Source organism: Drosophila serrata, unplaced genomic scaffold (genome assembly GCF_035046125.1).
Source record: "Drosophila serrata isolate PLE 108 unplaced genomic scaffold, ASM3504612v1 contig_184, whole genome shotgun sequence".
Lineage (NCBI taxonomy): Eukaryota > Metazoa > Arthropoda > Insecta > Diptera > Drosophilidae > Drosophila > Drosophila serrata.
This window is the reverse complement of record NW_028257082.1, coordinates 4,975,614-4,992,142: the sequence shown is the minus strand read 5'-3', so window position 1 is coordinate 4,992,142 and position 16,529 is coordinate 4,975,614. Positions and strand designations below refer to the sequence as shown.

The window sequence follows — 16,529 nt, the reverse complement described above, 5'->3', positions numbered from 1 at the left end:
TATTACCAACCCACTAAATTTGCCAAAATATATCAAAAAACCAAAATCAATGTTCCTCTCTTTCGTATAAAGCACGTAATTTGCCACCCATTTGGAGCCATCTGTGAAACGCCCCGCTAATTAAAACCCATATGCGCCAGCTAACAGACAATAATTAGCACACAAACGCGTGCAAACAAACACACAATTAAAAGTGCATAAATATGCAAGAATTGTGCATGTTGGCAGAGGTCTTGCCATAACCCAAACCGAACTCAGATGCCACCAAACCCACGCCTCGCTGGCTGGCCATAAAAACTAAAGGCATTATAATGTCAGGCTGGCTTTTATGCACACGTCAGGCTAATCGCTAGCACAAACACACCTCTATAAACTGGGGGGAATCCCCTTCCAGTCACAGCCTCAATTCCAACCCCAATGACAGTACCCACCCACCCACAATCCTCTTTGAACTGAAACCCGTGCTTGTGCTGGGCAAATAGAGTGAAACCATAATTGTTGTACTTGGCAACTTGAGTTCTCTCCTCGCTTTTTGTGTCGCAGTCAGCAGCCATCGTTGGGGGACCATGAAATATGAATAATGTCAGAGGCAGCCAGGCAGCCAGGCAACCATGGAGTTTTGGCCAAAAGCCGAGTTTGATGTGCGTAGAGTATTTGCTAAACCCATTTAATGTGCCTCCCCCCTGCCGGCGTCCACTAATTTCGCTTAATTCACCAGCCAGCGGGGGATGGGATGATAGTTTCACGTGGCGAAAGGTTCAGATATTATTTTTAATGAAACGGGACGGAAGAGAGAGTCACTTTCACGGGCTCGTAACTGCAAATTGGGGGTACTTTTCAGCCAAAGATCTTGGGTGACAGACACAGGACGCAGGAGGAGAGTAACCGGAAGAAATATTTGCATTTTCACCCAAGGCAGTTAAATATTTGTGGAGCCACGTGATGGTAATTAAAAGATGACTCAGGTTGTGTGTGCTCGGGGTTGATAAAAAGATTTTGCCAAGTGCCAAGGATAATCATTAAAATTTGATGTAAGTGCATTAGTGAGAAGCTGACGCGGAAGTAATAGTCAAAAGATATTCACTAATTGCCTTCCCCTCTGCCTTGGACATCGCAAACGAAGTGCAAAAATGTGTATTTAAATATTTAAGTAATTCCAGTTTTAAGTTATTAATGTTTATAAAAATATTTGTGCACTCGTAATACTTATGCACCGAAAAAGAAATTTGTTTAAAAGGAAAAAAGTTTAAGAAGACATAGTTATTGTGCCTGAAGTTACTTTTTCTGCATTAAAATATTATTAATACTTACTGAAATATTTAATTTTTTTTTAAGGGTAAGAAATATCTTCAGAATTATGAACTTTAATATTAAATATTACATCAACTTATTGTTATTTTAAAAAAATGTCAAAATCCATTTCAACTCTTTTCTTTTACTCCTCTAGTTTTGGTCACTTTATGAATCCTATGTATTTTAAGGATTCATACTTTATACTTTATGCTTTATACATTTTTTTCCTAGGTGTGCACTTAAATATCGCATGTTCCATGGGGCCATCCTCCGGATGGACTGCGTCCAAAGTCCTGTCACGATATGTCAGTCGGCGTGACCTGCTGCACCGCCGGCAACCGCATGTCAGCGATGATGTGAAAATTGTCAAGGGCAACTCTTTTTTGTTAACACACACACACACGCTGCAGTTAATGTACACCATATTATACAATATATATATTATGCAAATTGCATATTAAGCTGAAAACTGAATTGTAATTTTATTTATACTCTGGCATGGCCAATTTTCGCACAGCTTATAATTTCTTAATTAACTTAAACAAAATTTTTTGGCTAAATAGATTCAGTTCACGCTCAACGAGTAATGAAAATGAGAAAACAAAAGCCATTACTTAGATTGCAATCAATAAATATAATCGAAAGGAACATATTGCTAAATAAATAAGCTGTGAGTTAATATTAAACCTCGAAAGCCCAACAAGTAAACCAAAATATAATTGCTGAAGTAACAGCAGTTTAAAATTATACAACTTCTCGTTTGCAAACTGAAAAATCGCTCAACGTTAATTACTTAATGGCTTAAAAATAATCTCATTGGAGGTCGTGCAAATTTAACTGCCAGCGATTCCGCCTCGGAAGCGGCAATTGCTGCTCGAAAACCGCACTTATAAACTCCGCTCGGCTTATTTGTACATATTTGTCTTTTGTAAGCATACGTCAGGTTGTGGCAGGACCAAGGACTAAGGACGAAGAACGAAGGACGATGATGCATCAATGGCAAACAGCAATAACAACAACAACAATAGCATGGCTTTCGCTTGTTGGCAAAACGCATGTTGTGAACAGAATTCAATTTTTAATTTACATGCTACTTGAAGAGAGACCGAGCTTTATACAAATACAGAGGGACATCCGTAATTTGAACTAACAATAGGAAAATACAAATAAAGTTGTCTTATAAGTTCTTACTTAATTCAAAATATATAAATAAAATAAATATATAATATAATCCATTTCAAGTTCTTCAAATTGTATTGATTACTTTTCATAGCATACTTTTCAGCACTTTTTAGTCGGACCTTAAAACACCAGAAAAATCTTTTACATTGAGTTAAAAACACTTTAAAATAGGTTATTAATAAGTTTAAATAATGTTTTTTAAGTCTTTTACTGTCGTTTTAACTTTGTGAATATAGTTTCTTAATTTATGGAACTTTAAACCAGTTAAAATTGTACAAATTTTAATTGAAACTCACACTTACCTCACAGTCAATCAAAATTCCACTTATTGATGCTTGACTATTTAAAATTTTCAGGAAGAGCAAGTCGAACGATTTAAATATATATCGCTGTATATGGACTGGCTGTTGTTTGCATGTGTGCGAGAGCTGTAATGAAATCCCCTTTAAATGTTTATGAAAAATTCATGACGCGTGCAAATGGCGCGAAAACAAGTTGCCCCGCGAGTGTGTGTGCCAGTGTGTGTGTGTGTGTGTGCGGGAGTGGCTTACATGTATATATATATATATGTGTATATATATATATACATATTTGAGGTCCTGGATACAGGGACCCATTGCATGGGTGAAAATGATGGCGCCAAGCTTTGCCGGACACGCAAGCGTTGCATGCAAAATATGTTATGAAAAGAATTCGGACGTTGTATTGTTGTGTATTACCAACATTTCTTGTTGTTGTTGCTGTTGTTGTGGCTTTTTGCGGTATGTTGTTGTTGTTGCCAACTGAACCACGTACATACATCAGTCTGTGCGCCCAATAAGTGAGCAAGTGCACGGGTCATCCCTGGCCGCACGTGATCACAAAAATGAATCCATTTGTTTGTTAACTCATTTTATCTCAATTATGCGCAAACAATGGAATTACGGTTACAACCAAAATGATAATAAATGCACCCACACAAACACACCCATGAATGTCCAATGCTGGGAAAAACTCTGTAAAAGTTGAAATTATTCCGTTTTCCACGCCCAATTAGAGATGTGGAAATCGAAAACCTAATTATACTAATTACAATATTTGGATTTTACTTTTAAAAAGTGCCTTATTAAATATAATAAATATATTAATTTAAAATATATATGTTGAAAATGATCAATATACATATATATTAGATAACATATGTTCCTTATCTCTCGTTCATATAATAAAAACAACAACTAATTTTTAAATACAATATTCTCATATTTATTAAATTTAAAATTCAAACTTTCGATATATTATCGATATGTTCGATATAAGCATTTTTCATCCCTATAACTACTTTTACTCACACTCTTACTATACTTATGTGGGAACGCGTCAATGCGCGAACAGGAGGGCCACATTCGTGGGGCAGAAAGGACGAGGGGTTGAAAAAACTTTGACCGTTTCAATACTAATGAGGCTGTCAAGTGTTTTGCATAAAAAACCAACCAAAAAATTCGGTGAATGAGAGCGGGAGCACTTTAAGTTAGGTCGCTTTTTTATGTTAATGGCCATAACACACGCACACTCTGGGCCTGTGTGTGTATTGGCATGAACGGGGCACGCACACACAAGTAAATTAAACTAGGCAGGACGGCGTTTGTAGTGCAAGTCAATTTTTCGATAATTTGAAAAGTTTATTTAATACAAAACGTGATTCAATTACAAAACTGACCGAAAAATACACACGCATTGCGGAAGTCAGGAAAAGGGGGTGTGTTGGCAAGTTGGGGCGGATGTTTGCTGTCCACTCCTTAGCCAACAACAAGACCAAAAAAAAAACCAACTAGTTTTTGCTTGTAAAGCGCAGCGTGTGCGCCATTTTGGCCGCTGTCCCTTGACTTGGCCATTATTGTTGCCGCTGTTCGTGCCACACAATGGCACTTTGTTAACGAAAACGGAAATGTAGGGGGCGGCGGGTGGCACATGTTGTGATTCTGGTCATTATGCTTTTTGCCAAAGCGTCCTTCGTCGCTGCAGCACCTGTCCACACCAGCAGAAGCTCATCGCCCCACTGAACCTAATTGAAACGTTCGATTTGAATTAAGGTCGTCAAAGTTCCTTCTTGATGTGAAAAATAATTATATTTATAGTAATGCTAGGGATTATTTTTTAAGTATTCAATTTGCAGTACAGTCAATTAAAAATGTCCTTAATGTATAATTTCTTATATTTATTTGTGTTTTATGCTGTTATGTTTGTAATCTATATAATTCTTTAAAAACGGATTCTAAAGGTATGCAGTAAAATGAACTGAAAAATATGGTATTATAGTTGAAAACAACTTAAAGCAAGTTTAAAAACCTTAAAAGAAATATATTTATGTTAATGTTAAAGGTATAATATTTGAAGTCACTTTAAAGATGTAAATAATAATGTTTTAAATCAAATTTTGAGCCCCTGAAATAAGTTCAGAAAAATAAGCAAAATAATAAATAAGTTTAATTGTTATAGGAAATCTAAAAGTATATAAAGAGTAATACCAAATTGGCATACTAAATTCAAGGGAAATATAATATTTATTATAATATTGTCTTCCAAGAAAATATAAATGGCAAGTATTGGACGATCTTAACTTAGCTTACATTTTAAAAGAGAAATTTACAATACGCCGATTGTATTGAACATTTTTATGATAGCTATTGTAAATATATTTCACAATTGCAGTAATAGACACAACGGGGTAAAACGTATCTCAAACTACAAAGTTATTACAGTTATTATATGCTTAGAGCATTTGCTGCTAAGCATTTATTGCTGTTTTTATATATGGTCAATTGAAGACCTATAGAACTGGTAAACTAAAAGAACTTTAATATATTTATAAGCGTTGCATTTTAGACTTTAAGTGAAACCCAAATTTAATTATTTAAAAAATCAAAGCTATTTATTGTGCCTAAAATTAAAGATGGTAAGCTTTCTCGATCTCTTACAACCGATTTGCACAATGTTCCTCTCTTTGTCGAAAGCTTTAAGCTTTAGTTTGTGATATTCGTGAATGAATTTCGTTAAGATTTTCCAGATTTCGACAGCAAACCTTTGTTGATAACAAAGATTATAAAAAAAATAACCATTCGATCGAGTTGATAAGAAGTGAGAAGCTTACCGCTCAATTAACTGTTTGCCGGTACCACAGAGCTTCATTGGAGAGCTTTACGCTCTCATGTTCAGGTGTGTTTGTTAGAAACTACAGGTGGACTTCTGCAAGTGCGACGCATAAAATATGTATGTATTTTTTTAAGGCTATCATGCATGCGGTGTTTATCTGTTAATTCATATTAATACAAAATATTAACTTATTTGCAATTTTTCGTTTTGCTCTTAAAGGTAGAAATCTTGTTAGATTTCTATACTATTCCATTTATTGAATGCATACTGTAATTTTTACCCCACGAATATTTTATTGTTTGTTTATTGCAAGCTTTTTTCCTGACCTAAAACAACTAAACAGTTCGCGGTGACTACAAATAGAGCGCAAATCCGAAACTTCCAACAAACGCTATTCAGAATTCGCAGCGGACGATCCACCTAGAAGAAGATGATTCTGATTACTTTGGCCTTGGGCCTCACTGTGGCCGCTCTTCTCTACCTTTCCATGATCTGGAACTTCAGCTATTGGAGAAAGCGTCGAGTGCCGGGTCCCAAGCCCAAGATATTTACTGGAAACTATCCCAACCTGTACACAATGAAGCGAAATATGATTTACGATCTCAACGATATATATAAGTGAGTACTTCTAGAGCTTTGAAGAGGTATTGTTTTTTAAATTAAAACTCTTTTAAAGGGAATACAAGAACAAGTACGATGCGGTGGGCATTTTTAGTGGACGTGTGCCTCAACTCTTAGTAGTTAGTCCAGAGCTAGCTCATCGTGTTTTTGTGACAAATTTCAAGAACTTTCATGACAATGAATTGTCCAGGCTGACCGACGAAAAGAGCGACTTCATTCTATCCAACAATCCGTTTTCCCTTACGGGCGAAAAGTGGAAACAACGCAGGGCTGATATAACTCCTGGACTGACCAACAGTAGGGTAAGTTGTATAATTAATCGATATGATATCTGTCAGATAGTAACTAATTAGCCATTATTTAACAAACAGATAAAGTCAGTCTATCCAGTGACGAACAAGGTGTGCCAGCAAATGACTGAGTGGGTGAAAAAGCAAATACGTTTGGGCTCACGCGAGGGAATTCATGCAAAGGATGTACGTATTCAGTTGTATGTAATATATTAGTTATCCAAAATATGTTTATTATCTCCACAGTTGACCCTCCGCTTCACCACCGAAATGGTCACCGATTGCGTTTTGGGTTTGAGTGCCGAAAGTTTCTCGGAGAAGCCTACACCCATAATGGCTCACATCAATGACCTCTTCAGCCCGAACTGGAGCTTCTTGCTTCTCTTCGCTCTGGTCAACACCTTTCCCTCTTTGGGACACCTGATCAAGCTGCGCATGGTGCCCCATCATGTGGAGCGTTTCTTTGTCAATCTGATGGGTACGGCGGTGAAATCACGAAAATCCCAACAGGCAACAGGAAATTTCCAGCGAACGGATTTCCTGGATTATCTTTTGCAGTTGGGTGAGAAGAGGAACCTGGGCACACGTCATCTGCTGGCTCACACCATGACCTTCCTCTTGGATGGCTTCGAAACGGTGGCCGCTGTCCTGTCTCACATGCTTTTGTTGCTGGGTCGCGATGAGGTGGTGCAGGAGCACCTCAGGGAGGAGATTTTACCCCATATTCGGGATGGAAGTATTCCCTATGATAAGCTCAACGATCTGCCATACTTGGATGCCTGCCTGAATGGTAAGATAAATCATGTTAATGATGGGATATATAGTTAATACTGACCCTTTTGCTTAATCCTTAGAATCTATACGCTTATTCCCACCTGGTTTTATGACCTCCAAACTCTGCACCGAATCTATAGAGCTACCAAACAAGGATGGCCCCAATTTCACTGTGGATAAGGGGACCGTCATCGTGATTCCCCATGCCTGCCATATGATGGATGAAGAGTACTTTTTCGATCCGCTGACCTTCAAACCTGAACGCTTCATGGAACCAGATGCCGCCAAAGCATTCAGGGAACGTGGTATATTCATGGGATTTGGAGATGGTCCGCGTATTTGCTTAGGTGAGTCAATGTACTTTGATTTTTAAACAATATTCTTATCATTTCTACACCAATAGGTATGCGCTTTGCCCAATCTCAAATTAAGGCCGCCATCGTGGAGCTTATTAGCCAGTTCAATATCAAGGTTAATCCCAAAACCCGTAAGGACAACTTGTACGATCCTTCCCTGTTCCTCGCCAACCTAAACGGAGGTATTTGGTTGGATTTGGAGGCCCGTCAATAAATGCCATTTAATATTTAGTCATTACGTCAAAAACATTGAATAAGATCGTTATCGCTATGGATTTTTCTGATCCGACCAAATTAATGTCTGTTCTTTAATTAAAAGTTGTTTTTACATAAATGCTTTTAGTGATTTTTAATTTATTATTGTGATTATTATCAAAGAATACAGCTATTTAATTATTCAGAGAAAAGAACCTATAGACCTTTTTAATGATTTAGCAGAGTAACTAGGTACAAATAAAATAAAATAACAACAGAATTAAATAAGATAAATCTTTTAAATATGAATTCATGTACTGTATTTATGTAAATGCATCTTAAAATTAAAAATTTTATTCGACAGCATTAAAAAACTAGAGTCATACAATTTAAAATCCATTAATGTTATTACATACAAACCTGTGAACTGTACAAAATACATCTTACAAAAAATCCAAATGAAAAAAAAAAAATATATAAATTATAAAAATAAAGTGAATTTAGAAGTATGTTAATATCTGCACAACATCAATGTACATTTCTACAAATAAATTTAGTTAAAAAGTACTTGAAAAGCAACGGACGAACACAGTTTTCGATTTTTTATTAGGTGCATTAAAAATTTAAATACCTCTCCGTATCATAAAGTAACTTTATAGGTTTTATAAATTGGTCGTTCAGTTTTTGATCGATTCAATCAATTTCCTTATCCCAATAATGAGATCCAATTCTGCCGTTGACCTGAAAATAAATTTTAAGCAATATTAATATGAATTGTTAATAACTAGAATTTCTTGACAGTTTAATATATACTGTGTTCCATATACTAAAAACTGTTTAATTAAATTAATATTATTAAATTAAAGAAAATTAGACAACTTAATCGTTATATAGTTTTTATTTAAATCAAGAAACACCAAAAATTCACACACTTCCAATATCTGAAGATTTGGTCGATCTTTGAACATTGATTTTCACAACATTGCTGCCTCTACAAAAAGCTTTAAGCTTTTGTTTGTGAAATTGTTAAATGACGGCTTTTCTTGGATTAACTAAAGGTCATCGCAAACATTTTTGATAAGAGAAAATAAAATTTAATCATATGGGGAAATCCTCAAGAATTTAATACCATTACTTACGTTACCATGCCTTAAAAGCTACAAAGTACATAAGTTCTCAATAGCTTAATTACATATTCTTGATTATAGTATTGGGTTCTTATCTTTAGTGTTAATTTGAAAGCTTTTTTCCCTGACCTAGGGCAAGTTAGAAGCAAGTATAAGTAGGGAGCGTTTGCCGAAACTTTCTACAGTCGGTCTTCGTAATTCACAGCAAGCGAACGGAGATCGATCCACCTGGAAGAAGATGATTCTGATTACCTTGGCCTTGGGCCTCACTGTGGCCGCTCTTCTCTACCTTTCCATGATCTGGAACTTCAGCTATTGGAGAAAACGTCGAGTGCCGGGACCCAAGCCCAAGATCTTTACCGGGAACTATCCCAACCTGTACACAATGAAGAGGAATATGATTTACGATCTCAACGATATATATAAGTGAGTATTTTTAGAGCTTTGAACAGGAATTGTGTTTAATTAAAAACTCTTTTAAAGGGAATATAAAAACAAATACGATGCGGTAGGCATTTTTAGTGGACGTGTGCCTCAACTTTTAGTAGTTAGTCCAGAGCTGGCTCATCATGTTTTTGTGACAAATTTCAAGAACTTCCACGAAAACGCTTTATCCAGGCTGACCGATGAAAAAACTGACTTCCTTATTTCAAATAATCCTTTCTCTCTTAATGGCGATAAGTGGAAACAACGAAGGGCTGATATTTCCCCTGGTCTGACCAGCGTACGGGTAAGCAGATTAAAATAAATCACTATCTATCAGATTGTAACCAAAAACTCACTTTGAAAATAATAGATAAAGTCAGTCTATCCAGTGACGAACAAGGTGTGCCAACAAATGAGTGAGTGGCTGAAAAATCAAATACGTTTGGGATCACCTGAGGGTATTTATGCAAAGGATGTAAGTTCATTAATATAATATATCGTTTAGATATTAATTTATGATATTTCTCTACAGTTAACCCTCCGCTTCACCTCTGAAATGGTCACCGATTGCGTTCTGGGTCTCAGCTCGGAAAGTTTCTCGGACAAACCGACGCCTGTTATGGCCCACGTTAAGGACCTATTGAATCCCCACTGGAGCGTCATGGTTCTCTTCGCACTGGTCAACACTTTCCCCTCTCTGAGCCATCTGATCAAACTTCGTTTCATACCTCGCCATGTGGAGGAATTCTTCACCGGATTAATGGGCACAGCGGTGCAATCCCGAAAAGCACAACTGGCCACAGGTGATTTCCATCGTGCCGACTTCCTGGATTATCTAATGCAACTGGGAGAGAAGAGGAACCTGGATACGCGTCACCTCTTGGCCCACACCATGGTCTTTCTCCTGGATGGCCTCGAAACGGTGGCTGGTGTAATATCACATATGCTTTTGTCCCTGGGACGCAATGAGGTTGTGCAGGAGCGCCTGAGAGAGGAGATTCTAGCTCACATGAAGGATGGACACATACCTTTCGATAAGCTGAACGATTTGCCATACCTGGATGCTTGTCTAAATGGTGAGGAAACATTATAATGGGAAATGCATATAGTTTATACTCTATTTCGTTTGATCCTTAGAATCTATACGCTTATTCCCACCTGGCTTTATGACCTCCAAACTCTGCACTGAGCCCATAGAGCTGCCCAACAAGGATGGCCCCAAATTCACTGTGGAAAAAGGAACTGTCCTGGTGATACCCCACTACTGCCACATGATGGACGAAGAGTACTTCCCGGATCCGTTTGCCTATAATCCTGAACGTTTCATGGATCCGGATGCCGCTAAAAAATTCCGCGAAAGTGGTGTATTCATGGCCTTTGGCGATGGTCCTCGCATGTGCTTAGGTCAGTAAAAATACTACATTTTATAGACATTATGTTTATTAATTTTTTAATAGGTATGCGATTTGCCACAGCTCAAGTTAAGGCCTGTATTGTGGAGCTTATAAGCAAGTTCAATGTCAAAGTTAACCCCAAGACCCGCAAGGATAACCTGTTTGATCCCGCTTTAATAGTCGCCCATCTAAGCGGTGGTGTTTGGTTGGATATAGAAGCCCGTCAATAACTACTCTAAAAGCATTTGTCACCACACCCTGAAGGCAGAACCAATTAAATGGAGTGCCATTATCAGAGGATGTATATATCCAAGATAGATATATATATAAATGATTGAATTTAATAGGTGTAACTTAAAGAAATAAAAAGAAAAAATATCTAAGAACATGCAACCGAAAGTGTTTAAAATAAATATAAAGTAAAAATGACCTAAACACACTCCTACTATTTCGAGGTCATAACTAAATAGGTTGTAATATAGATTAGTAAAGATTAGTTAAACTAAAAGATACTTTCAAGATTTTACTATACAACTTAATTATAAACTTCATACACTATCTAAGACCATTTCCTTTTCTTCTCTAATTATTTAAATTCTTTAATACTTTACCGCTTTTTATGAGATGAAATAAAACCCACTATAAATATGAAAACTTCTCATAATCATTTCAGCTGGTATTTAAATTCCCCAAAAAATATTCCTAGAGTGGCATTAACATTTTGTTATCCTCGGGATAATTCTCTTAGCGTTTTCTTTTCCTACCTTGCCTGCCAACTTGCCGCCAAGCCAATGAATTTTTATGCAAATTGCAGTCGCCTTGCAGTTGACAACGTTGGCACCAAGCTGAAGCTGCCGACGCACTCGAAAACTTTTACCAACCTCCGCCAAACACTCGACGACAAGGACGAGGACGAGCACGAGGACATCGGGGGTGTCGGTGCCATAAATCCTTGAGCAGCTATCACCACCCCTCGAGTGGGTTTTCGAGAGCGGGCTTGTTTACCTTGTTAGCGACAGGGGAGGCCCGCAAGGGGACTGGGGGAAAAATACTCCAGGCAATCAGACAGAATTTGCATAATTTGACAATTGTTTTCAAATTGCAATAACAATTTTAGCTTAATTGTTTTGCACACGCCAGCGAAAATATTCTTTTGCAGCAGTCCGCTTAATTTCCATTCATTTGATTAGTGAGCCAAAGTTGTTCCTTCTACGCCAATTCTTTTTATTGGGCGAAACTGCCACAGGCAGAAACTTTTTCAATTCAATTGTAAAATAAATATTTTACAAATAATTGCCGGGCATCCCACCCTTGCAGGGGTGAAGAATATTTGGAAAAAGTTTCTATTTTATACGCAGTTTCTTTTTTTTAATGGCCACACAATTTGCTGCGTTTAGCAGTCGTCATGCACAAAGAGAAATTAATGAATAAATTAAATAAGATTAATTTAGATTGGCAATAAATATATTTGCAAAGACTTGCTCTAAAAGTTGTACTACAATCAGTTAATAAACATGGAAGTTAAAAGACCTTGTAGACCAAATTAAAGCTTAATTTTTTCTGTGTGTATCAATGCCGGAAAAGGAACTTCCCTCCTCACTGTCTCCCCGCTAAAAAAAGAAAGAAAAAAGATGAACCGCAGCTGCTGCACAATTAAAATGCATGACTATTGTCAAGGCAAATTGCTTGGGTGGAGAATCCGGGATTGCTGTGACAATGGCAGAACAATTGAGTCAGGATGGGACAGGAAGTCGAGGACGACCATGAAACTGGGTGGTAGTGGAACTGCTGCAAATGGCCGATGTGATTGAGCCGCCCTATATGTTTATGCAAACTTTTTTTGGGGGGTCTTTAAGTTATCCACTCACCACAAAAACTTTGGCATAAGCAGCAGCAGCAGCTGCGCCATCGAATTTCATTGTTATTTTTAGGCAGTTGGAGCTGTCACAAAAGTTTACTGGCAAATGGACAAAACGAACTGGCAATCGGATCAAACAAAATTTAAGCCAAACAAAAGTGGCATATGCAACAACAACAACAAAAGAAGGAGGAAAAACACCTTGAGGGAGTTGGAAAAGTTGTAAAATGTATGCCAAGGAATTCGATTTGTTTTACAATCAGAGTTACGTAAGGCAAACATCTGTGATGTGCTTTATTTGTTTAATAAACGTAACGTCCTTTAAATAACAAAATCCCTTTCTATATAAAGATTTTTCATATGTAAATGAAGTCTCTAGTGTACCCCTTTTCCTCATTATAAACCTATAAATACTTCCATTCCCTTGATTTCTTCCATTCAAAATGCAATTCACAAAAAGCATGGCCAAGTAACACATCAACCTTTCCTAGTTCTTAGTGCTGTCCCTCAAGCAGAAGTCAACAATTTGCATAACCACATGGCAGAATGGGTCACAACGGCAGCTAAAATGCTACAAAATTATACATTAAATTGCGATGCGAAACTTGGCAACATCCGATGGCCAAACAATGGCCCCAAACAGCTGCCAGTGCGATGCACCTGAGCAAGGCCAACAACAAGGACACACCGCCACCAGTCTCACCTCACGTCAGACCCCACTCCGCCCCAAAGAGCAGGACTCGTTGGCCAAGTCCGGCTGGCTTGGTTAGCCAAGCCAACCAGCCACTTCCTGCTTCCCAGTTTAAGCTGCACGCACAGAGCAATATCCATATGCATAAGCGGACCGGCGAGCCTCAGTCATGATTTTCACAAAATTCACCTGTTAGAGGTGTGAGAGCGAAAAAACTAAAATTAATAGGAGATTAAGAGGAGGATTCACATATTTAGAAATCATTCTCATAAATTTTGATTATTTTTGTTATATACACATTATTTTTTTAACAAAATATTAATTTATGACAAGATGCCCATTCGTAAAAATTTGCATATAAAAGTTGTTTCCCACCAAGGCAAAATCTTTTGACTTTAAAAATATAATGTATTTATTTGGATTACATTTTGAAGTGCAAGTCAAAAAAACAATTTAAATAAGTGATTTACTAGACACAAAAACATTTATTTGAAAAATGATAATGTATTTTAAAAGAATGTAATACTTAAGAATTATTATTCTTTCATAAAACTGAATCGTTTTTAAAATCTGTAGACGGAACCTCTAAGAAGCTAGGTAAATATTTATTTTTAACAGAACTAAATTGCATTGATTATATATTTTGACTTCACGTAATTTAGAACAGTATTTTATGCAGAATAATTATAAAAAAATTAAGTACAATTTGGCTATTTATTTTCATTTTTATATAAGTTAAATATTTGTTCTTTTATTTACCCCTTTAAATGTATGTGTATTACTGGATGTAAAAACTAAAATTCCATTTAGAATTAATGCATTTTATGTTTAAACTTTTTATTTGAATTTTCCACGAACCACCTCATCACGCACTCATCCCTAATCGCTGCCAGCTTTTAATGGAGTTTGCATACATTGCAGCTCAGTCCTGGAAAGCGTTGCGAGATGGCTGACGGCCGGACTGGCTGCCTGCCTGCCGGGACTACAGACACAAATAAGGTTTTTGGGTTAAACTCCAAGTTTTTGTTGACATTTAAATTTGCATAGCAACATTTTGGTTGTAGCCAGCCGGGCAGAAGGCCCAGAACCAGAGCCAGAGCCGGAGCCGGACTCTGTTCTGTCCTGTCATATTTGATGTTTTCGCAACCGAAAGCGGAAGGGCGCTGCCAACTGTCAAGCGGCCAGCACACACACACACACACACACACACACAAAACATACACACATATGTGCGGGTGTCCGGTGAGTGTGTTTTAACTGGTTTTAAAATTGTTTTAATTAAGGCCGTGTTGCGCATTGTATGGTTTACTGGCAGAGCAGCCAGCTTTTTCCACTCAGCCGTGTGGCTCATTCAATATTCAACATATTTTTAAGTGCTTGGGCGCGGAAAAATGCCCTGATCCTAAGAGTATGCAACGCGGGACGGTAGAAAACAAAAATGGCGATACTCCAAAAGTTGCCGCTGGCTGGCCAACGCTTAGTGAAATGGCCGGAAATGCCTTCCCTTGATGCACTTTTTACCATTCCTTGGCTTCGACCCCATCAACATAAACAGCTGTTTCCGCTAAGTGTACCTGGACACTCGAGGAACGAGGCAAAATGACAATGCCCCATTGTGTGTCGAGCTCGGGAATGGACATGCACAAGTGGACGACAGCGGAAAATATCGGGAAAACTGACTGGGATAACAGCTGGCTCAGTTGGTGGGAACATCGTCAAGGAAACGGGCAATGGCAATGGCAATGGCATCGTTCGGTGGCCTGATGGAATTTTCCATCGTCTTTGCCTTTTCTGCCGGCAAAGTGGCGGTGTCAAGTGTCACCAAAGAGAAGCAAGATAACGCCAGGATTGGTAAGTAGCTTACAGGACTTTTAGCGCCGCACTTGCAAGTAATGTTGTACTTATCGTGTCCAATGCTTGAAATTGAAGACCAGCCTCCGTGCTAGACAATATTTAGAAAGAGGAACATCTTGTGAGAGTTATTTTTTGCATGAAAATAAACAATATTAATGATCAATTTGTACATATAAAAAATGGTAGAAAAGGTGCTAGTTTTTAAAGGGCTAACAAATCTGAATATTGAGCTTTAAATTGAAAAAATTCAATTTCTTTTCAAATTTTGACAAATTTAACGATGTAACCCCTTCAAAATTTTTTTTTTACCGGAGATGGCTAGAAAGATGCGGCTGTTGCTGCTGATCAAGAATATATATAATTTATAAGGTCTGAAACGACTCCTTCAGTGCTTTGCAAGCTTCGGACTGAAATTATAATATCTTAGCAAGGTTATGCAAAAATAGCCAAAGTTAGGCCAAAGTCATGTTATGTTTCGAAACTATCGTAATAATAAATACATTTATGTGATTAAGTAATAACTAAGTAAGGCTGTTAACTTTAAGTATAAGTTTGTGGGTATCCCTAATCCAAATTGGGGTATTACCTTATATTAAAATTAAGTAGTGGGGTCCATAGCAATAAGGAAATTGGAAAATAAATCAATAGCAGAGCTGATGACGTAGGTATGATCTCTCCTATAGCATCTATATGCATAAAATAATTGTCATAATTATCCTTTGCCATCATTGCTTGGTTCCTTTCAGTGTATTATTATATTCTTGGTGACTTTAATTAATCATCGAAGTGCGCTTCTTCCTGGTTGTCCACATGTATTACATTAGTCATTCGATATTTTTCGGGTCGAAGGGCAATCACTATCACTTTCACTATAGATGCTAACAGGGGCCTCCCCGCGGACGGACTGAGGCCAGAGCGACTGCAGTGCCTGTATTTATAGTCGCCGAGTAAAGAGAACAGAGAAAGTGAGAGCAAAAGAGAAAGTGGTATCGTTAGAGCTATGCAGAGAGAGATAGAGAGAAAGCGGTATCTCTAGAGATACATGGGGAGAGATCGACACACCGAAAAAGAGGCAGAGAAGCAGAGAGACAGAGAGGCAGAGAGACAGAGAGGCTGAGAGACAGAGAGCCAGAGAATACGAAATGGGTTTATCCCAAATTAAATGAAATCATGTTAAAAACTTTAAAAGTAAAAATTTGATTATAATTATATTATAATTAAAATACCCAGCAAGGGTATAATAAAATATAATTCCCTTACATTCTTATCCTATAAATTCACCAGCTCATATAAATTAAGGATGATGATGAATAATGAGTAATGCGACATAACAAAA

At 37.4% G+C, this 16,529-nt stretch overlaps 2 protein-coding genes and 2 long non-coding RNA genes across 4 annotated transcripts; 3 read left to right on the top strand and 1 right to left on the bottom strand.

The window, feature by feature from the left end:
- Nucleotides 1–334: 334 nt before the first annotated feature.
- Nucleotides 335–1,762, top strand: LOC110180303 (uncharacterized). The gene is made up of 2 exons (XR_015270658.1): nt 335–1,031; nt 1,525–1,762. It is a non-coding gene; the product is annotated as an uncharacterized LOC110180303 (long non-coding RNA).
- A 4,224-nt stretch (nt 1,763–5,986) lies between these two features.
- LOC110176919 (putative cytochrome P450 28a5) lies at nt 5,987–7,982 on the top strand. Its single transcript, XM_020943415.2, has 6 exons — nt 5,987–6,225; nt 6,284–6,530; nt 6,600–6,704; nt 6,765–7,308; nt 7,373–7,639; nt 7,696–7,982. Exons 1-6 carry the CDS (start codon nt 6,038–6,040, stop codon nt 7,860–7,862), a joined length of 1,518 nt encoding a protein of 505 aa, XP_020799074.2. The 5' UTR covers nt 5,987–6,037; the 3' UTR covers nt 7,863–7,982.
- Nucleotides 7,983–9,157: 1,175 nt separating this feature from the next.
- Nucleotides 9,158–11,222, top strand: LOC110177243 (putative cytochrome P450 28a5). Its single transcript, XM_020943890.2, has 6 exons — nt 9,158–9,396; nt 9,454–9,700; nt 9,767–9,871; nt 9,929–10,472; nt 10,534–10,800; nt 10,854–11,222. Exons 1-6 carry the CDS (start codon nt 9,209–9,211, stop codon nt 11,018–11,020), a joined length of 1,518 nt encoding a protein of 505 aa, XP_020799549.2. The 5' UTR covers nt 9,158–9,208; the 3' UTR covers nt 11,021–11,222.
- Nucleotides 10,326–15,457, bottom strand: LOC147644378 (uncharacterized). The gene is made up of 3 exons (XR_015270657.1): nt 15,204–15,457; nt 10,555–10,795; nt 10,326–10,465 (listed from the first exon to the last, which is right to left on the bottom strand). It is a non-coding gene; the product is annotated as an uncharacterized LOC147644378 (long non-coding RNA).
- Between the last annotated feature and the right edge of the window lie 1,072 nt (nt 15,458–16,529).